Genomic DNA, 21,247 nt, shown 5'->3' with positions numbered 1-21,247 from the left:
GGAGGTAGCGTGTGCGCACATTTGCTGCGTAGCGGGCCAGGGGACTGGGTGAGAAGTTAAGAACTCTGTCAGATTTAAAGGAACTGAATGCAGGCTTCGAATCGGACAAGACGTGAAATCCTCCCGTCTGGTTGGCGTCTTTCAGGGGGAGGGAGGCGTGAGTATTACAAATCTGCATTTATAGATGATGTGGAGCAAGGGAGGTCTCGGGGTGCCTTTGTGCTGCCCGAATGTTATGATTCGTCACTGAGCCGGTTAGGAGTGGGGCACTGGGGCTGTGGCGATGCGGAAGATGGAGCCCCTGCCCTCACCGAGCTTCCAGGCAGACGCAGAAGACAAGCAATGAAAGCAGAAACAGAGCGGGAGAAGAGTGACGTGAGGACAGAACCAGGGGACGCAGCCTGACAGATAGGCTGGTCTGGGGAGGGGAAAGAGCATCAGGGAAGGCTTTCTGGATGAAGGGACATTTCGACTTAGACCTACAGGATGAGTCAGAATTAGCCAGGGGAAGAGAGGGACCGAAGCCAGGCATTAGCGGTGTGAGGCCAGAGAGAGCCTCGAGGGCTGTGGAGGCCTACAGGCTCTGCTCTGACAGCCAGCTCCAGGTGGTCGGCAGAGGCTTTCAGGGGTGCTGGGGTCCCTGGCTCATCAGGAAGGAGAAGGTGATCACCGATTGCCAACAGCTGCCATAGGCATAAGATGGGTTGATAGTAATACGTCTGATACCTGTTTGCCATTTCTGGTCTAAAAGCAACACACCTTAATGCTGAATCCCATAGCTACAAACCAGGGATCTTCCCCACGCTGCCATGGGCGCCCCCTGCGGGCAGGGAGTAAGTAGTCCCACGTGTGGGTCCAGAAGTTTGGTAGGAAAAGGGAGGTCTGAACAAGGAGTTCCTCCGGGACCAGCAGCTTTGTGCTTTCCCACGATGGCTTATTAAATCTTTCCTCACAGAGAGTAATCTCCAAAGTCAGGGAAGGCACAGTTCGTCTATGGGCTCCGTGCAGCAGGTGCTGAAGCAAATGCGGCAGAAATTAAAGATGCAGACACCGCTTTGAGACGCTTACCCCTGGCTGGGATGTCTGCCCTTTAGAACAGAGCAGACCCCAAATGGGGGCTTCACCTTATTTAGTCACTGAAATCATAACTGTCCTGATTTAGATTTTGAAAGAAGTCTTCAGCTATCCCAGATTTCTTTCCTTAAAAAAAAATTTAAAAAATTATAAAAAAAAAAAAAAGAACAACTAAAGTTTCTCCTTGAATCGACAAAGGTCAAGTGAAGGAGTTGTCTAATCTAAACCCAGAAGGATTCATTGGGTGGCACAGACACGTGTGATCCATCCTGAAGTCAGACTCCCAGCCTCCGCAGCCAGGGCCACCCCCCTGGGGACCAGCACCCACACTTCACATGTGGGGACTCACCCTGTCCCCCTCCCCGGCTTTGCACTGATGTGGGTGTGGCGCTCCAGGGCGGCTGCAGGGGGGAATTCTCTCTGTGCTGCTGGGAGGCCTGCGAAGTCTTTGTTCTCCCTGGCTGGTTATGTAATTTTCTTCTTCTTTTTTTTTTTTTTTTTTTGTTTTAAAGATTTTATTTATTTATTTGACAGACAGAGATCACAAGTAGACAGAGAGGCAGGCAGAGAGAGGTGGGGGTGGGGGAAGCAGGCTCCCTGCTGAGCAGAGAGCCGGATGCGGGCTTGATCCCAGTACTCTGAGATCATGACCTGAGCTGAAGGCAGAGGCTTTAACCCACTGAGCCACCCAGATGCCCCTGGTTATGTAATTTTCAAGAGAAAAGTCAGAGCAAAGACCGAACTGCACGCTCCTGCACGTTGCACTTGGGGGAGGAGGTGACAACCCCAAGGTCTGACGTTCCCTCTGCTAACTTTTCTCTTCCTTCCCCCAGTAGCTCTCCTCTTGCTCCCTCTCAGAGAGGAGAAGACAAAACCGGTTCCCCTCCTGTTTCTTACTCCGCATCCCCCCGCCCCCGCCCCCGCCCCCACCCCCGCCCCGTGTGTTCTTGAAGAAACCTTATAAGGGAAGCAAGCCAGGGTGGGTGGCATCACCGCCTCCAGGAACATTCAGACCTTTGCACACCCCAGGGGAGGATGCTCACCGGGACCTGCTCCCCTGCCTGAGATATATTTATAGGGAAGTGTTTGGCTTGGCTGGTGGCTGTCCTGCCGGCTGGTATGCAGAGGGACATCCCAGGCAGGCCCTCGGTCGGCAGTGGTGCTGGTCACGGGAGAGGCACGGGGTAGGAAATGTGGCCTGAGTTGGCATCGCCGGCCAACACTTGCGGCAGCTGTCTGCCCATGCACCTGGGCTTCCACCGTGAGGAGAGGCCTCCTGTCCTCCCAGCAGGGCGGCTCACTTCGCATAAACTCCCCCAGCTGCCTCACCTCCCAGCCGGAGGGCGTTTGGAGGGCTGGGACTTCATTTCGAAGCCTGGAAGGCCAGGAAGAGCTGTTTCTCCCAAGTCCTGGTGTATCGCTGCTGTTGCCGCCAGGGTAAGACCCATCTGAACTCAGAGTCAGAGATAACACAGTGCTAACTGCCTTAGGACTGGCCCTTCCTTCCTTGGCGAGGAAGTGCCTTCCAGTCACTATGCTCTTTTGGGGTCCCTGTGGCATCCTGCTTGAACCCCCACCTTTACCTCCTGCTCTCCCTGGAGGGATTCCAAAAGCTTTCTGATTCGGGCTTCAGGGACCCACTTTTTATTGCTCTTCCCGTTTGGGTTATATTTGGTCATAACCAAACTCTTCCTGCAAGCATGTAGGCTTTCCTGTGTCATTGGGTATCAATTTCTTAAGTCCCTACTGTATGTGGGACCCAGGACGAGACACTAGGGTTCTATCATTGAAAAAAGAGAGGTGATGTGTTCTTATCCACCCCACCCCACCCCCCGCCCAACCCCAGACTCTGTAATATGATGAAATCCGAGCCAGGTAAGACCCAGGACCCCTGGCCCAAGAATTCTCAAAGTCATAGGCCAGCGTTGCATCTTCTCTGTCTTGGAAACTTCAAGAGGAGCATATCTCCAAGTCCCTTCTGAGGCATCAGTGGTTTGTCGCTGTAGAACAACATCTGAAAATTCAGGCACCTGAGCAGCATTTATTGCCACATGGTTTCTGTGGTCAGGACACTGGGCTCAGCTTAGTGGGTGCCTGTGACATAAAATCTCTTGTGAGAATTCATCAGGCTGTGGCCAGGGCTTTTTTTTCTTCTCACGGCTCACCTCAGGGAAGGTCTGCTTCTAAGATTGACCCTGTGGTGGCTAGGGGGCGTCAGAAGGCCTCCTTGCAAGAACTCATGCGGAGGGGCGCTTGGGTGGCTCAGTCGGGTAAGCGTCTGCCTTCGGCTCAGGTCACGATCCCAGAGTCCTGGGATCGAGTCCCACTTCGGGCTTCCTGCTCTGTAGGGAGTCTGCTTCTCCCTCTGCCCCTCCTTCTACTCATTCTTTTAATCTCTCTCACACATAAGTAAATAAAATCTTAAAGAAAAGGAGAAAGAACTCACGTGACTGACCCCCGAGGGCTGCCTCCCCTGGCTTCCCTGAGAGTGATCACCCCCAAGGAAAGCCATGGCCTCTTTATAACCTCATCGGAGAGCGGACATCTCATTACTTCTGCCTCGCTGTTCCTTAGAAGACGGTCAGGAAGTCCAGCACACTCTTACGAGGAGGAGAGTACACAGGGCCTGAAGCCAGGAGGCGGGGGTCGTTGGGGGCCGTCTCAGAACCTGCCTTCGCAGCCTCCGCGCCCTGCTCGGACTGGTCCGTCCTCCGTCGGCCGCGTCCTAACTCCCACACGTGCTGAGGGTTCTCGATTGTTTTTGTAATTGTTACTGCTCGGGTTCCTCTTTCTCAGTCGGACCACAAGCTCCTGGAAGTCCGGAGCCCTGCGCTCTGCACCTCTTCCTCTCCCGCCCCCATCCACCGTGTCCCTGGCGAGTTACTGTCACATCATGTCCCCTTCAAATAAAAGGGGGAAAAGGCGGTGAAAATGTCTTAGCCAGAAATAGAGCTTAGCAGCCTCACGGGGCGAGAAAGCTGGAGGTGGGCATTTCCAGGTTTGGCTCGGCCACTCAGCAATGTCAGCACCCTCTCCCCCCCCATCTGCCAGCTCTCCTGTGCCGGCCGTCGTCCCCAGGCTTGCCCCTGTGTGCTTCAAAGTGACTGCAGTAGCACCAACAGCACTTCCTCTCCCACAGCCGGCCAGGGACAGAGTGGTTTCTTCTTGGGAAGGAGGCCTTTTCCTGAGCACCATCCCCTGAAGCGGGATTTCCTCTAAGACTTACCATCCTAAACGGGATCATATAACCAACCCCTAAGCCAATGGCTGCCCAGGAGGGACTGGGTTTCCACGCCTTTGACTCAAGGCCCTCAGCAGGGCTGGTGTGGGATATCCCCTTGCCTTATGGGGTTTTGGAAACGTGTGAGGCTGTCACAGGAACCAGAAATGCTATTGATATTTAGTAAGTAGAGACCCGGGTTCCTGAACTGTTGACAATAGCGTGCCGTACAGCTGCATAAAACAAGTAACTCTTCTCCAGTTCTAGAAACGGCTGCTTTAGACCAGTGGTTCTCCGCTGGGAGCGATGGGGTGCCTCCTCCACCAGCGATCGGTCTTTTGGTTGTCACAACTCAGGGGTGCTCTGGCATGTAGGGGCGCTGCCAAAATCCTCGAGTGCATAGGTCAGCTCCCCAGCTGAGAATGACCAGGCTCACGGTGTCAGTCACGTCGAGGCTGAGAAACCCTGGGTCGGAACCATCGTGGGTCATCCCTGGTCAGGCTCAGCTGCTGGCTGGTTCACGCAGACCTGTTTTTGTTCACCCGGAGGAAGTGGGAATGGCTCCTGGTTGGTGGCCCGTGTCAGCACCAGGACCTTGTGAGGTCAGGGAGCTGGGAGAACACTCCGCTCCGTTCACGCCTGGGATAGCCAGTCTCTGCAGCCCGGGCTCCGGTGTACCTGAGGCTTACGTGAGAGAAGAGGCCAAGAACTGGTTGGAAGGGAGTGTGATGGTTGTTTAAGCTTGCAGTTTTTGGTTTTGGTTTTGGTTATTTTCTTTCTTTCTTTCTTTTTTTTTTTTTAATTTTATTTATTTATTTATTTATTTGACAGAGAGAGAGATCACAAGTAGGTAGAGAGGCAGGCAGAGAGAGAGAGAGGAGGAAGCAGGCTCCCTGCTGAGCAGAGAGCCCGATTCGGGACTCGATCCCAGGACCCTGAGATCATGACCTGAGCCGAAGGCAGCGGCTTAACCCACTGAGCCACCCAGGCGCCCTTTTTTTTTTTTTTTTTAAAGATTTTATTTATTTATTTGACAGACAGAGATCCCACGTAGGCAGAGAGGCAGGCAGAGAGAGAGGGAAGCAGGCTCTCCACTGAGCAGAGAGCCCGATGTGGGGCTCGATCCCAGGACCCTGGGATCATGACCCGAGCCGAAGGCAGAGGCTTTAACACACTGAGCCACCCAGGTGCCCTGTTTTGGTTTTTTTCTTAACTCTTAATCTCATTTTAATGTTCTGTTTCTCAGTTTCTGTTTCCATAAAGTGGGCAGGGAATCGTGGTCTCCACACTGGGGCTGCTTTCCTTTGGGAAGTACCACAGGTGCGCCTGTCCCCCAATTTTCCCTTCCTTGGGCCTCAGAAGTCACATGGGCCCTAGGTGGTTCGTGGTGAGGGTCACTCACTTGGGCTCAGATCACATATTAACAGTGCTGAGAGGTCATTTCTGGAGACGTCAACTGCTAGTGGGGTGACTTTGGGCAAGTCACTGCCCTCTCTTCATGGGAGCATGACACAAACCGAAATCCTCAGACGCAGCTCCTGGCCCATGGTGACCTCTCAGTCTGGGCGGCTACCCTGTCTTCATCACCTCACCTTCTCTGCCTCTCCAGATAGTCTCTGGTAAAGGCCAGCTGAGTAGGAGTGAGGCAGTCAGCAGTACCCGAGAATCACAGAGACAGAGGGTAGCCTGTGGGCCCTGAGGCCAGGAAACCTGCAGATGAGCTCAACTCGGCCCAGGGTAGCTCCCTGGGAGGGCAGGCAGGCCTGGGGTTGGGCCACCGTGAGAGGCAGCTGGAGGTCTGAGGCCAGAAGGGAGGAGACCATGCACGGGGAGCAGGAAAGGTCTGAGTCATAGCACACTTCAGTGCCACCTTGGGAACAAGCTAGAGAATGTTCCTACACCGTCTAGAACAGGGGTGACAAACTGCAGCCTCCTCACCAAATTCAGTCTCCCACCTCTTTTTGTAAATAAACAGTTTTTAAATGCGGCCATGCACTTCTTTTGGGTATTATCTGTGTCTGCTTTTGTGCTGGAAAGAAGGCTGGAGTAGCTGCAACATGGAAGGTCTGTCCTTCAAAGCCTTAGGTGTTTATCCTCTTGCCCTTTACAGAAAAAATTTGCTGATCTCTGGTCTAGAGGACTTCATTCACAGGGGCTATGGTGATTAGGGTCACGAACCTTACAGTCAGACAGACTGGACTCTAACGTGAATGGTGCCACCTAGAATTTTTGCAGTGCGCAGCCTGTTCAACTGTAAACATTAGCCTTGCCTGAAAAGGATTTCCTGCAAGTTTTTGGGTGCTCAGGAGAGAAAAGAAAGCTCTGTCTGTGAAATATCAGCACCTCATCGGGGGCCATCCATCGTTCCTGCTGAAAGTTGATGGCAGCACGAGGCTTGGGAGGATCTGAACAGGCAGAATGGAGTCTAAATTTAGACTTTCCAAAGCCGCTTTGTAAACCAGATCCCCAGGAAACCCAGCAAGGGACAGTTGGTGCACACCATCTCGTCTCTGGTTTGCCTCCACATGTTAGAAGGCTGGATGTGTAAGAGGATAATTAATTGGTCTCAGATAAGGTATTGCAGGAGAGTCCAGGAGAAATCAGTGGAGAGATGAAGCTCCGTTGCTAGCTGCATCCAGTCCTGAGGATAGATATTTCTACTCCTGAATTTTATGACGACATTCACCATGAATCACCAGAGCCTGGGCTGCCCTTGCAAGAGTTACACGTGTTCTTGCTCATTGTCATTCGAGCACAGCTGAACCCATGACCTTTCCTTCCTTCAAGGTGAATGCCAACTCCCTGGTTGGAAGTCACACCTGATTCAGAGCAGCTCTGAGCCACCAAATTCAAACGGAGAATGGCTGTGCTTTGCCCTAAGAAGTTGCCAGAATCACTCCTCTGCCCAGGTGGGCACATCTCCAGATGCTTGGGTCTGCCCCTCTCCAGGACCCGTGGGCCCACACCCCCTGGTGTGTCACACACACAATGAACCACTAATCCAAGACGTCTTAGGGACTCGGTGTTTTGTAATCAGCCCACCTGTGGAGAAAGGCAGAAGGTTTACCCAGGAAATTACAGAGGAATTCTAGAAACTGAGAAAGTAAAGAGGACTGAGAAGGGATGAGTAACAGTAAACTCACACGGGAACAGAGAAACGGCGGGTCAAGGGCTGTCTGCTTAGTGCTGGAATTCTGGAGCAGAAGGTGCTCCAAAGGGGGTGGCGGTGTGTCTGGGTGGTTGGGCCTTGTCATGAAAAGAACCTTCTGGAGCAAGTTGTATTGAGGCAGCAGACACAGGGAGGGGGGGCTGGCCATGCAGGAAATGTGGGCACGACCACTTTGTAGACTTAACGGACGAGTGTTCTCAGACACTCCCAAGCCACAGTCATTGTCCAAGGGCAGCTTTGTGCTGGAACCTGAGGAGCTTGAAGTCTAGCTGGGAGATGGTCATGGAGAAAAAGCTACCTAGCAGCCCAGATTCAGATACGGTAAATGTCACAGACAGCAGACGCACCAACACTGCAGGAGTGGAGAACAGAGAGAATGTCACCGGGGACGCTCCAGGAATGGGAACTCTGGAGTGGAAGTGAGATGCCATCTGGATTCTGAGTGATGGGTAGGATTTCAGCAAGTGGGGAGGAAGCAGGAGGACATTTCGGGAACTGGGAAGGTGCAGGCAAAGAAGGAAGGCAGGAATTGAAAAAGTGTACTTAGAGGCCCATGAGAAAGGCCGAGTGGCTGGAAGCAACTCTTCCCAGGGGGACATGGTCCTTGCCCGCTGGAGCTGATAGCTCATCAGGGAGACCACTGGCACACACGCACACACACGTGTGCACACGTGTGCCCACGCACGCCCAGGGGGAGGTGGTCCTTGCCCCATGTGAGAGGAAGAGGAAAGAGTTTTAAAAATAAATAAAGCACCTCTTAATTATTCACAGATTATCTGCATTGCAGCTGATCTGGAACAAATCCTGCTGTCATTTGCTGGTGATGTCATCCCCTCCCTGCTTAGGTGCTCAGTCCTGTCTTTTTACACCCCAGTGGGAGCTGGCAAGGGAAGAAGGCTTAAGCATCTCTTCTCATAAAGCAAAATATATAATTGCCCATTTGCTGTGCCCTTGGGAACTGGACCAGACATATGGATAGAGAGTGAAAGCAGCTCCAGTTTGGTTTATGTTACCAAATGCACAGGGAGAGAGGAGAACAGAATGCGGGACTGGGTTGATTCTTTGGTTCCCTTGAATTAGGTATCCAGGTGGACATCACTGCATGAGCCGCAGAATATGGCACAGAGGGTGGTCCCAGCACTGTCCCTAACTGGCAAGGAATCCTCAGAGTGAATGGTAGTCATTTCTCGATTCATCAAATGTTTATTGACCCTGTTTATGCTAGAAGCACTGAGCTAGCCTCCTCTGAACCTCCGTGCTCTCAAAGTCCCACAGTGAGGACTTGGACCAGAATCATGGTCTCACAGTGAATGTGCTGGCATTCGGGGGCTCGTGTCAGTTACTCACTGACAGAACTGCTTGGCAGGATGGTTAGCCAATCTGACCCTGCCTCTTCAAGGCCAGTAGGGACTCCTAGTCGAATTAACCAGACAAGGCAGCACCATCCCCAGTTAAGGACCACTAGACTTGTTTGCTGTGATTGCTTCCCAGTCCGAAATTTCTCTAAGACCAAGGTTATTTTGTTGCTCGGGCCAGTGAAAGCATGCAGAGTAGAATCACTGAAGATCTTGACAAAACATTAGAATAGTAGGTCCATCTTACTCAAGTACAAGGGAATTTTTAACAAAGTTGTCAATAGGTAACATCTGCTGAGCATTTACTGTGTTCCAGACCCTTGGCAAATCTCTGTCCTAAGTCTTCAGAGGGGATCTGATTATTTACTATTTCAGATCATCTGTGTCTCCTGATTTGCCCCCTTAGTTTCAGACATTGAGCTAACTGTTGTTTTGCCTCACTTACCATTTGCAGAGTTGTGCAAAATTCCGATACGAAGGCATCCCTATAGAGGACCCAACGGGGTGATGAGAACTAAGAAATAGCTCTGCCAGATTCACTCCTTTGTGCAGCATACAGTATTTGTTCTCTGAATGTCCGTGGACTTAATAAACTTGTAAAACCTACCACTCCCTTAAAAGCTATGACATTGCCTTTACTCTAGAGGTCTGATTTTACATTGTTTGTTTTGGCAGTTTTTTCCCTCCCCCTTAGGTCCTGTCCCTGTAATTTGAGTCAGCAGCCACAAGGGGGCAGTCAGGATACGATTTGAACCATTGCTTTGCAGAGCTACATCTTCATCATCAAAGAGAACACAGTTCACCATGCCGGTCCTGGTGTCTTGCTAAGTCTGTGCCCTTCTTTGCTGGGCAGAGAGTCCCTTTTATAGGGTGGTAGTAAAGTTCTCTTATTTGATGTGTGTGCTTAAGCTGCCTCTTTGGAAAGCAAGAGATACACATGTAATTAAACATCAGCACCTGGCAAATTCTCTCAAAATACCCAGAGACATTTGCGAAAGGGAGAAGCAAAGGGGTCCAAGCAGAAACACAAAATTATTGCTCCTTTATTTTCTGTCTGCAGCACGTTACTTTTTACTCTCAACCTTCCCAGCTAGTACTGAGGTATGTGTTTAGAGAGCATCACAAGTTAATTTCTCAAAAGTCAGAGCAGATCATTCCCACCCACAATTTGGGTGTGTGAACCTCTGGGGAGCAGGCATTTACATCAAAGGCACACCATTTGACGATCTTATCAAATCAATCCATCTTCTCTCCCTTCCAGGGGAGCGCTGTGCACAGCAGGAGGGGCGGCTGGGCAGCGCAGAGCCTGGAATCCCCTGAGCAAGCAGTGTTTCAGCTGGCTGGACAGATCAAATAACACTTGGGCTGGTTAACAAAGGACACGCAAGTGGGAAGGTGTTGGAGGCTGGAGTGTGGAAATTTACCCAACGTTATTTCTTTGACAGGAAAGGAGACATGGTCTGAAAGATGCCGCGTTCCTGCAGCCTGTCCGAGTCCAGCAGCACAGTCTTGTGCAAGGTGGCGTGGAGGAAGGGGTGACCAAGGACGCAGCCCCGTCGGAGGTCTCTGGAGGATCCTGGCGTGGCAGTTGAGTGCCCCTCGGCTTTGGGACTTCCTGGGTAACTTGGTGTAGAGCTCAAGAAAGCTGGTTGGGTTTCTCCGGCTTCTTCGCCAGTGCCCACCAGCCTGGCTTGGGTCGCAGCATCTAAGGGGAGCTGCTAGAAAGGGGAGCCGGCAGAAGTAGAAAGAAGGCCCTGGAGGCCTCCAGAATCCATTGCTGGGATCCCTTCATCCTGCTTGGGACGCAGAGAAGAGCTACCAGGCCGCTGGACGCTGTGATAAAACCGAGCTTTGGGCCATCAGAAGTCCAGGAGCTCAGCCTAGCCACAGCTCTGCGTTTCAGCCGGAAGGAACGTCTTTTAACACAAGATTCAAAGAGGAGAGTTTCTGGATCTTTTACCTTGAGGCTCATTATGGTAGGAAACATCACATTCACATAGATCATGAGACTGGTTTTTCTCTCCAAGATGCTAGATTTGAAGAAAGCATGAGCCATTCTAAATTTCAGGGAGAGTTCAGGGTACCGAGGAGTTGGTGGACAGCCCTCCTGACGCGGGTCAAGAAAACAGTCTGAGCCTTCGCCTTCCGCAGCTCAGCAGGCATGGACAGATGCCACTCCTATCTCCAGAGGGCTGGTGGCAGTGACCTCACCACAAGAAAAAACAACCCTCAGCTCTGGGACTCGACAGAATGAGGTGTGCTGGGAAAGCTGCTCCCCGGGGCTTGGCCAACGTTGACCGCCCCTCCATCACCCAGGCGGACCCTGACCACTGAGCCGACGATGGCTGAGAAGGGGGACTGCATTGCCAGTGTCTATGGGTATGACCTTGGTGGACGCTTTGTTGACTTCCAGCCCCTGGGCTTTGGCGTCAACGGGCTGGTGCTGTCGGCCGTGGACAGCAGGGCCTGCCGGAAGGTGGCCGTCAAGAAGATCGTCCTGAGTGACGCCCGAAGCATGAAGCACGCCCTCCGGGAGATCAAGATCATCCGCCGCCTGGACCACGACAACATCGTGAAGGTGTACGAGGTGCTGGGGCCCAAGGGCACTGACCTGCAGGGCGAGCTGTTCAAGTTCAGCGTGGCCTACATCGTCCAGGAGCACATGGAGACGGACCTGGCGCGCCTGCTGGAGCAGGGCACGCTGACGGAGGAGCACGCCAAGCTGTTCATGTACCAGCTGCTCCGAGGGCTCAAGTACATCCACTCGGCCAACGTGTTGCACAGGGACCTGAAGCCCGCTAACATCTTCATCAGCACAGAGGACCTCGTGCTCAAGATCGGGGACTTCGGGTTGGCGAGGATCGTTGACCAGCATTATTCACACAAGGTATGGCTGGCTGGAATGGCCGGTGGGGTGGTTCCCGGAACCCTCCAGGATGCTCACGGTCACTCAGGAGGGCGTTCCCAGCTTTGCTGAAGCCGGGGGGCTGGGGTCCGTACCTGGGGGAGGCTGGAGGGTGCCAGAAAGACCACTGACCTCACAAGCAGCGGTTGGCTGGGCAGGGGGTGGGAGCAGTGACCTGGCTCTTAGGCTTGGCTCTACACTGTGGTCACGACCCAGAATTCCTAGCTGCGCAAGAGGGGGTTGGAGAAGGTGATCTCGAAGATGCCTTCCAGCTCTGAACTCTATGACTTTAAGACTGTGGTTGGTGAATTTGCCTCTAGCATCCTCTTATCTCTGCCATCCGCCTAATACCCCCTTTCCCTGCTGTCTGCTCAGGGCTCCCCGTGAGGCTCCCCAGCACACCAGCCTTATGTTCTGGTTCAGCTTGCCTCCTCCCCTACTCTGTGTCCCATTCTCTCTTTCCATGGACAGGGGGCACGAACAGTGAATCTGGTAAACTCATTCTCAGCGTACGCTGTCTAGCTAATGGTTCAGCTCTCCCAGGTCCCACGGTGCTCTGGCCTCTCCCTGTCATACTAACACCAGAGGTGTCTGGACAGGCCTGAGACCCCCTGGTCAGAGCTAAATGCTCTTCCAGCTGCAGAGATCAGAGCTGACCCAGCCACACTGATGGACATGTGGACACTCGTTGTTAAGGCCCCCAACCTCTTCTTAACTAATCCACTGCTCCCTTCAGGAACTGGGAATCCTTGGAAGTTCTATTCCCCCACCCCTGGTTCCTGCCAATTTAGGGGCGCCTCTGAGCCCCTCAGCCCGAGCAGACATCACCAGGCATCCCTCATCAGAGCTGTGGAGTGAGTGTGATTTCCAGCCTTCTGCCAAAACCTTTGAACCATGAATTTTTATTAGAATGAAAACATTCCCTAGGAAGTAGGTCAGCCAAAGTGGCCGAGGTAGGTCATGAAAGGGGAGGGTAGCTCTGACCTTGAACATGCTTCAGCTTTCTCTCTGAGGTCCCATTCCTCTGCTCTCCCTTGCTACCTTATTTGCCGCAGCCACAAGGTCACAGACTTGTAGAACGGCACTGACCTGCATGGGGTAGCTACAAGGAGAGGGTATTTGGGGGAGGGGGAGGCAGGGCTCCCCGTCCCACCCTCACTGGCTAGAACTTGGGCTCCAGCCCAGATTTCACACCCCAGATCAGCCCAGCTGGTTCGAGCTCCTTAGTGCCACCTTAACCAAGAGCTTGCCCCCATCCCCCCTTCCTGCCGCTCAGCCATCTGTCAACACTGACAGTTGACTTTGTAGGCAGAGTACCCAAGGTAAAAACAACAACAACAACCATAATAATAATGATGCCCTTTTGTCTTCCTAATACCCTTCGCTTTCTTCTAAGAAGCAATGGGCCAGACTTTGTGACCTGACTGAAACAAACTGAAGGTTTTAACCCAAATCAATTCTTATTTGGTGAAAGGACCAGCACATCCATGACACTCATTTCTGGGATGCACAAAACCACTTTCTGAATTGCAATAAACCAGTACCTTTGGGAGTAAGAACAGGACCTCCTTTGATGAAAGGGTCTGATTAAGCGACATGTTCCAGGGAGAGTGTTCCGAACAGCACGCCGGAGACTGTCTCTAAAGTCAGGAAAGGTGTTGGGGTGACGATCGGCTGCCATAACAATTCTTAGAAATGCATAGTGTGAGGAGGTGTGGAGGCAGGGGTCCAGGCTCCCTTCTGGCAGTGCTAGCCGGGATATGGACAGTCACTTGCCCTCCAGGAGCCCTGGTTTCCCCATCTTTGACAGGGACGAGGGTAGATGCCATCTGCCCCGCTGGCTTGTGGTTACAAGTCAACATGAAGCATGAATGTAAAGCCCTGCTGGAGGCAGTAAGGTAAGGAGCTCATCCATTTATATAAGGAGTGTTTGCTGAGCACCCCGGACCCCGGCCCTGGTTCCCTGGCCGGCAACTGTAAGTGTCTGCGTTCCTGTCCTTTGGGGCAGGAAGGAAGACACCTTTCTGGTTGGGACTTTCATGTTCCTGATGCTGAAGAATTTCGGTGTTGTGACATATCTTTTTAGAGTCTCTTCAATAAAATTATCTGTGGGAGTTAAAAAAAAAATCACTGTGGCCCCATGTGAGCCCAGTGGGTGTTTGCGTGAGCCCTGCCTTTGGCAGGTGTCCCCCGCACCCCTTTGCACCCCTTCTCCCCACTTCTCCCTCATGTACTTTCAGCCTCCCTCATTACCTCCTCATTCTAAGCCGAGTGATGACAAAAACTTTATATTTGGTGCTTTCATTGACCCAGTGTGCATTTAAATCAGCTCTCATTTAGTTCTCATAAAGCTGTGAGGCACTTAGGGCAAATGGTCCATCTGAAATCGGAGAGAACCGGCTATCTTGAGATGATTTGGCTGACTGTGGCAGGAGGGGCTCTAGAACTGGGGCCTTCTTGCATCCTAAGGCATGGTCCCTCCAGGCTCTATCTTGTTTTGGAAGGCCAACTGGCCCCCCAGTTGAAATGAACCTTCCCTTCTTCTGAATCTCCCTGTTGGTTCTTCCCCAACCCATAACCTGGACCTTCTAGCATCTCCCATGCTCTCCTCTGTCCCGTGGGTATTTGCGTCTGCCTCTTCTCTGCTCCCGGAGGCTGAGAGCCCCTTGGTTCTTGATGGCATGTCGTGTCTACCTTATCTCCCCCAGGGAGTCTGATCATTGTGCCCGAGACTTGGCCCAGTGGATCTCTTGACCATCTTGAACAGGGGGGAGAACAGTCACTTACCAGCACATCACAGGTGGGAAGCTAGTTGGGTCCACGGATGGCATGTGTGTAGAGGGTTTGAGTCTCGGAAAGAGAGCAGGCCCATAATTTCTCCAGCCAGGGGGTTGGCTGGGGTCAGATGTGCACATCTGCTTTCCCCTGTGTGTGTGGAGGATGGTGTCCGCCTGGGAACTGCTCTGAACCTGAGCCTTCCTCAAGTCTTGCGGCTTCTACACTCGCCTCGAAGAAGGTGGTGCTCACCTGGGCAGCAGGCAGCACCTAGGTGTGGGTTATGAAAGGGCACTCCTTTTTTTCATGCTGATTCAGCCCAGGGCCAGGGCCAGACTTTGTGACCTGACTGGTGGCTGGACTTGGCCTGTTGGCTGAGCACCAGCCCCCCAGTTTCCCACTCCTCACTGGGACTCCCTCCTGGGTGGACAGTGAGTCTCCTTTGCTTCCGCATCTGCTCATCTCGCACAGGGCCTGCCATGCAGGGTCGTGTCCACTGAGTTCACCTGGTGAAGGAGGTGCCGAAGGAAATGGCCTTCTCTTCGCCAGTGAGCAGCTGGCTTCCCTGGGACTTGAAGACACAGTCCGAGAGCATTCTGCATCTCCCTTACCATTCCTCCCTTGGGGGCCTCGATCTTTGCCAGGTCCAGAAGGCAACTGGAGTCCCCAGTTAGCCCACGCTGTCAGGGTGATGGCAGTGGGTGGCAGTGGGAATGCTCTAATGGCCTCAACAGCTGGTGGGGGGCACTTGTCTCTCTGAGTCACTGTTCCTCACCTCACTGACGTCAGGCCAGTCCTGGTCTTTGGAGCAGCTCATTCCGGAGTGGATCTGTCAGAAGGCCTCACCATCACCTTGTCCATAATTTCACAGATGACAAAACCAGGGCCTAGGAAAGGGACCCCCCCCCCCGACTCAGGATCTCACAATTCTGTGGTCAGCACACACGTTCGGCTCCATGCCCACTGGTTTTTCCGTGCCTCTCTTCTCAGGGGTCTTCTGTCAAACAGTCATTGTTCCCATTCTGGTGATTTCCCAGGGTTCTTGAGAGAGTCACGTGGAGGATGTCAAAGTGTTTTCAGATGTACAAAGGGCGAAATCACTAACAGAACTGTTCGCCCAGTAGACACCCTGATGATACCATGCGGACATTCAAGTCTCGGTTCCTTCTCCACTGACATACAGAACCAGCTCCGGACGGGGCCAGAGGGGAGTCATGAGGCCCCACTTGACAGGTGGCTTCCCAGCCTCTGCTCCTGGGATGAAGCCCTCCCCACCCACCTCCTCAGCCAGCCCACTAAGGAGTTCTTTGTTGTCTGTGTCAAGAGGCTGCTGAAGGGTCAGAGCATGTTTTCCTTTGAATTTATCCTGTTAGGAAGCAGAGGGTCTCCAAAGAGGCAAAAAAGAAATGTTGTTTAAGACTCGGCTGAGTCCTGTGCAAATTCTACGTGGTGTCAGGAGCCCCCAAGAGCCCACAGCACGCTGACAGCCAGATCCGCTGTGTGAACTCACTCTCCTCCTGGAGGGGCCTCCGTCGCTGAGGGAGGAGCACCCCATCCTTGCCTGGGCTGTCGGGCCCTGCCAGCAGCCTCGTCTTTCCTCTGTGGGCCACAGGCAGAAGTCACCAGGAAAGAAAGCCAGAGTCAGAGGCGCAGCAGCGGCTGGACAGCCCATGGCACTTGTGCTTTGGTGGATCAATTGAGAAGATCTGAGTTTGTTCAGCCGGCCTGTCCTTGGGCCCTTGACCCCTTTCTGTTCCAGAGCCCTCTGTCTTCATACCTCACTTCGTATCAGAGTGTGTTCACACTATAGCTACCAATCTCATGAAGATGTCTTAGAAATTAATAAGACAGTGATTGATTCTCGAAGTGGGTGCCGGACCAGAACGTTGACTTTGTCCCTGGGGCTTGTTAGAGATGGTCTCAGGTTCCGACTCAGGCCGACTCTTACTGGAGACTCAGGGTGGGGCCCAGCAAGCTGGGTGGTAACAAGCCTCCCTGTGAGTCTGATGCTGATTCACTTTCAAGAACCACTGATCTGGGGCGCCTGGGTGGTTAAAGCCTCTGCCTTCAGCTCAGGTCATGATCCCAGGGTGCTGGGATCCAGCCCTGCATCAGGCTCTCTGCTCAGCAGGGCGCCTGCTTCCCCTCTCTTCCTCTATGCCTGCCTCTCTGCCTACTTGTGATGTCTGTCAAACAAATAAATCTTAAACAAAACAAAACAAAACAAAAAACCAACCACTTATCTGAAGACACGGAACAGCTTGTGTGTGGACAGCATCATGAAGGAGGCTAAGAACTCCCAGATTACGGGGTTGTATTTAAAGCAGCTCCTTTAACTAACGGGGTCATTCACGGTGAGAATGTCATGACAGGGAATGGGGAGGGTTGTTTTGGGCAGGGCGGCTTTTCAGGGTTTCCATCACATCACATGGGAAGCTGTCTGGCCTGTTCATCATCGCTTAGGTTTGGCAAAAAGCTACACAAACCAGGGATCTCCACTGACAGGAGCGTTGGTTCTGTTCGGGTGTGACTTTCACGGTAGTCCGGTGATTGGAACACAATCTTAGAAAACATGGACTTTTCATTCTGGTGTAAACTCCTTGATTTCTGTAACTTGACGGGAGACACCGGCTTCACAGATCAGTGAGACCGAGTGTGGATTGAGGGCAGAGGACCGTGGTTCATTAAGGCTTGTGGTTCAAGGTCCTGGAGGAGGCAGAAAGGTTCATAGTGGTGAACACACACAGCCAGCTTCCGAAGGCTGTGCATGGAGCTTCGGTCGGCAGTGTCCATGCTGGTTTAACCGTGTTGATCAACCACACCTCCTCCTCTCCAGGCCACTGCTTTCTGACAGCTTCTCATCTGTCTAGGCCGATAGAAGCTCCTCCTGTCTGCCTGGGCAGACACGCAGAAAGCCTCCCTACAGCCCAGATTCCCTTGAAACGGAAACTCCGAGGAGGAGTGCGTGTTCCTGGGCCTGAAATAGGGTCTTTGCTCCTGATCAAGAGCGTGGTCTTTTGGGGTTCTGTGGGCTTGTGTTTTGAATGATCTCTGTCTTGGAGATGTGGGGAAAGAGGAGCAGTTCCCTACATGCAGGGAGGGAGGAATAGTATCCCTCCCAGGGATCCCAGAATAGGACCGGGGTCCACGGTGCCAGCACTGGGAGAGGCCCAGCCAGACCCGGAGGCCAGCGTTTCATGAGAAAATGGGCTCGTGGAAGGACAACTTGCTGAAGGCCCAGCTAGAAGTTCTTAAGCTGCTAAGCGTGTTATTCCAAATCAGTGGAGCTGAAAAGATTTATTTAAAAGGCTATGAAATATCCCTTTTTAAAAGGGAAAAACATGACCTAGGGGATTAGAACAGAGGTTGTACTAGAGAGTCAAGTGTCCCTGAATGCTCTGGCCCACTGGAGAGCTAATTTCGTTGGCTTTCAGAGCCTCCGTGCCCTTTCCCACTGCAGCCCCACCCCCAGGAGCAGGGCCTCCATGGTGTCCCTGGGCCTCCTGGGGTCCTCTCCTGCACCCTCCCTGAACATCACACCCCGGCCTCCCTCCCTGGGAAGCAACCATGGGCCATAGGAAAAATCTTTAACTAGCATGGCCCGTGTACTGCCCATCAGAAAGGGAGCCAGCCAGAGACCCAAGGTAGGGTCCTGGAGGGGCCCTGCTTGCCAGGAATTGACCCTTTATTGCCAGATCCTAGAGAGATCGAGGAGCCTCTGGGAATGAGGCCAAGGTGATGAGTGATGGAATTGGGGCTTGGAGCAATGCCTGTTTACAGCATTTCAGGATTCTACTGCTGGCTTCGCTGCCCCAGGGTATCGCTGCCTTGCTTTCTGCCTTCCCCATCATCTTAGGAAACAAAGCTCACCTTTTCTCCTGTGCCTGCTGGTCTGCCTCTTGGGAGGGGGCGGTGAGCTATTAATTAAAAGCATAAAGGGATCAGAAGCTTCCACCTTATTTTCAACACCAGCCTCCTTACCTCACCCACAGGAAGTCAGTGTCCCACCAGCCTACTGGAGAGGGGCTCGAATTTCATGTAGTAGGTTTGCTGCTGACAAGACTTTCCCTTATCTAGAAAGTGTCTTTATTTTCCTCTCATGTTTAAAGTTTGTTTTCTCTGGATATGAACTTCTGAATCTACGATCTTTTTTGCCATTCAGTACTTAAAAATGCCATTGCCTTATTTCCTGTCCCTATTATTTCTGAAGAGAAGGTCTTCATTCACATCATTTCCCCTATATGTATGTGGGGTTTTTTTTCCCCCTCTGCAACCAAGATTTTGTCTTGAGCCTTTCAGCAGCTTGACTGGGATGTGCCCAGGTGTGTGTTTCTTGGTGCTTATTTTATTTGGGATTCATTGAGCTTCTTGGTTCTGTTATTTGGGACATTTCAACAATTTTTTTTTTCCTGCTCTGCTTTTTCTCTTTTCTCTTTCTGGGTTCTGATTAGATGTATTACTTAGGTTGTTATTGCTCCAGAAGATTGTACAGTCTTTCTTCTGTCTTTTTTTTTTTTTTAAGAATGGATAAGTTCTGTGGTTCTGTCTTCAACTTCACTAATCCTTTCTTCTGCCATCTCTAATTTGTCATTAAGCTCATTTGGTGAGTTTTCCTTTTTAGATAATATGCTTTTCCATTCCAGAATTTCCATTTGGTTCCTTTTTTATAGTTTCCCTTTATGTGCTAAAATTCCCCATCTTCATCCATTGAGATCATTTTTTTCCCTTTTAAATCCATGAAATATTTAAAATAACTGCTTTAAAGTCTTTGCCAATTCCAAATCTGGGACATCTCTGGGTTGTTTTATATTGACTCCTTTTTTCTTCTGAATTTGGGTCACATTTTTTTTCTTCTCCACATTTCTCATAATTTTGTGGACATTGCAAATGATACTCTGAAAAGGAGTCTGAATTATATTGTCTTCCTTTAATGAGTTCAAAACCCAATTTTGGTTTTTGTTCTGGCAGTCCATTAATTTACTGATAATGGTTCTCCTTAATTTTGTTAAGGCTTGGCTTTAGGCTTTGAGAGGGCAGGACTAGAGTAACCCTTACTCTAGAACATGGTCCTTACCCCTAGGACCTGCCCTTTCTGTTGTCACTGGAATTCCTGGTGCTTCCCCTCTGGCTGGCTAGACTGGAACTCCCATGGATCCAGTGGTAGGTCTCTAGAACCTCTCATATTCTTGCTCTCAATTCCAAAGTAGCTGCTCTCTGCCAGCCCACACCAGATCTCACCCTGCGTCTGAGCAACACAGCACTCAGCCAGAGATCTGTGTGAGCCCCACCCTTACAAAAAACTTCTGGACCCCCACCTTATTGAAGAACCTTCCTCTCCAGCATCTTGTCCTGCCAGTTCTGGATGTTTCAACAGCCCCAAACTCCAGTTCCTACTTCCCCAGATCAGTAGGACAACGATGTTCTGCTTTGCTCCATCTCCCTGTGCTGTGGTTGGGAAATCTAACCAGGCGGAGTGCCAGGGCGAATATGAAATTCACCTTATGTGTTTCCTTACGTTCCCTCAACCCACTGTGCAGTGCCTGAAAAATCTGATGTATGTGCTTGTCCAGTTTTGTCATTGCTTAAGATAGGAGGGCAAATCTAGTATAGCTACTCCGTCATGACCAGAAGCAGCCCCCCTCGCATTCAGTGATGTAATGCTCTGTGTGGCCACTGATCCTTTATGCTAGATTGTAAGCACCTTGAAGGAAGTGTTGGTGACTTACTTGTCTCTACATCCCAGTAGCGTGCTTAATGAATATTATTCGGTGGCATCAAGTGGAGAGCCTAGGGGCTAAGTGTAGAATAACGCACTGTTCCTCCTTCCCTTTGTACCCGAGTGGATGTGCAGGTAGGGGAACTCCTTTCACACAGCGCCTTCAGATCTGATGGGGAGGAGCCCAGCTGCTCCAGGCCTTGCTCCAGTCCCTCCTCTTGGGTACTCCCAGGATATAAATACCTCAGGAACATGATACCGTCTTACTCTATAGGCAAATATCCCTGTGTTTACACTGAAGAAGAATGATTGGAAAATTGAGTCAAATCCTTTGCAATTTTCACCTGGAGTATAGTTTCTTTAATATGGCCTTTCTTTAGTATAGCCTTTGCTGGGGTTGCCTGTTGAAAAGATAGTAGTAGAGAAATAGGCTGGGCGGCGGGGGGGGGGGGGGAGATCGTACTACTGGGATTATCCTGACTTTCTTGGCAACGTTGTACATTGGTATTCTACTTCTTTGAGCCCCATCTCTAGCTTCTGCCACCCCACCCACCTTGTGCTGTAACATCACTGACTTGCCACCGTTCACTGGATAATCCCATACTTGGTGACAGCTCTGATCCCACACACTATTCCCTCTGCTCCCACATGAACTCCTACTATCCCTGCAGACTCAGCTCGGAAGCCCCACCTCTGCAAAGCTTTGCCCAGCTCCCCAAGGGAGACTTAATCACACCTTCCTCCAGTTGCCCAAAGCACTTACTCCCATACTATGGTGACTATCTGTTCACGTGGCTGACTCTTCCCTGATAGACACTGGAGCCCTTAGGAAACAGTATGTATCTCATTTATCTCTCTATTCCTAGCACCTGGCACAGTATCTGACCCAAAATACATGTACATTAAATGCTAATTGAAATGAAGAGGCTAAGCCTTTACCTTTCCATTGAATCGAGTACGGTCCTCAAGAACATCTCAGAATAAAGCACAATTTCGCTTCTTCAGAGAAGCTTTCAAATATTTGAAGTCATCC

General features: G+C 51.5%; 1 protein-coding gene across 1 annotated transcript in view; it reads left to right on the top strand.

Annotated features, from left to right (window-relative positions):
- Positions 1-7,187: 7,187 nt before the first annotated feature.
- The window catches only part of MAPK4 (mitogen-activated protein kinase 4), a 54,520-nt gene continuing 40,460 nt past the window's right edge, over positions 7,188-21,247 (top strand). Inside the window, exons 1-2 of the mRNA XM_044242963.1 lie at positions 7,188-7,203; positions 10,264-11,705. Coding sequence (XP_044098898.1) covers positions 11,160-11,705 — 546 coding nt within the window. The 5' untranslated portion in view covers positions 7,188-7,203; positions 10,264-11,159. The remainder of the gene's footprint in view (positions 7,204-10,263; positions 11,706-21,247) is intronic.

The sequence above is a fragment of the Neovison vison genome, chromosome 3 (assembly GCF_020171115.1).
Source record: "Neovison vison isolate M4711 chromosome 3, ASM_NN_V1, whole genome shotgun sequence".
Lineage (NCBI taxonomy): Eukaryota > Metazoa > Chordata > Mammalia > Carnivora > Mustelidae > Neogale > Neogale vison.
This window is presented reverse-complemented; position numbering and strand designations above follow the sequence as displayed.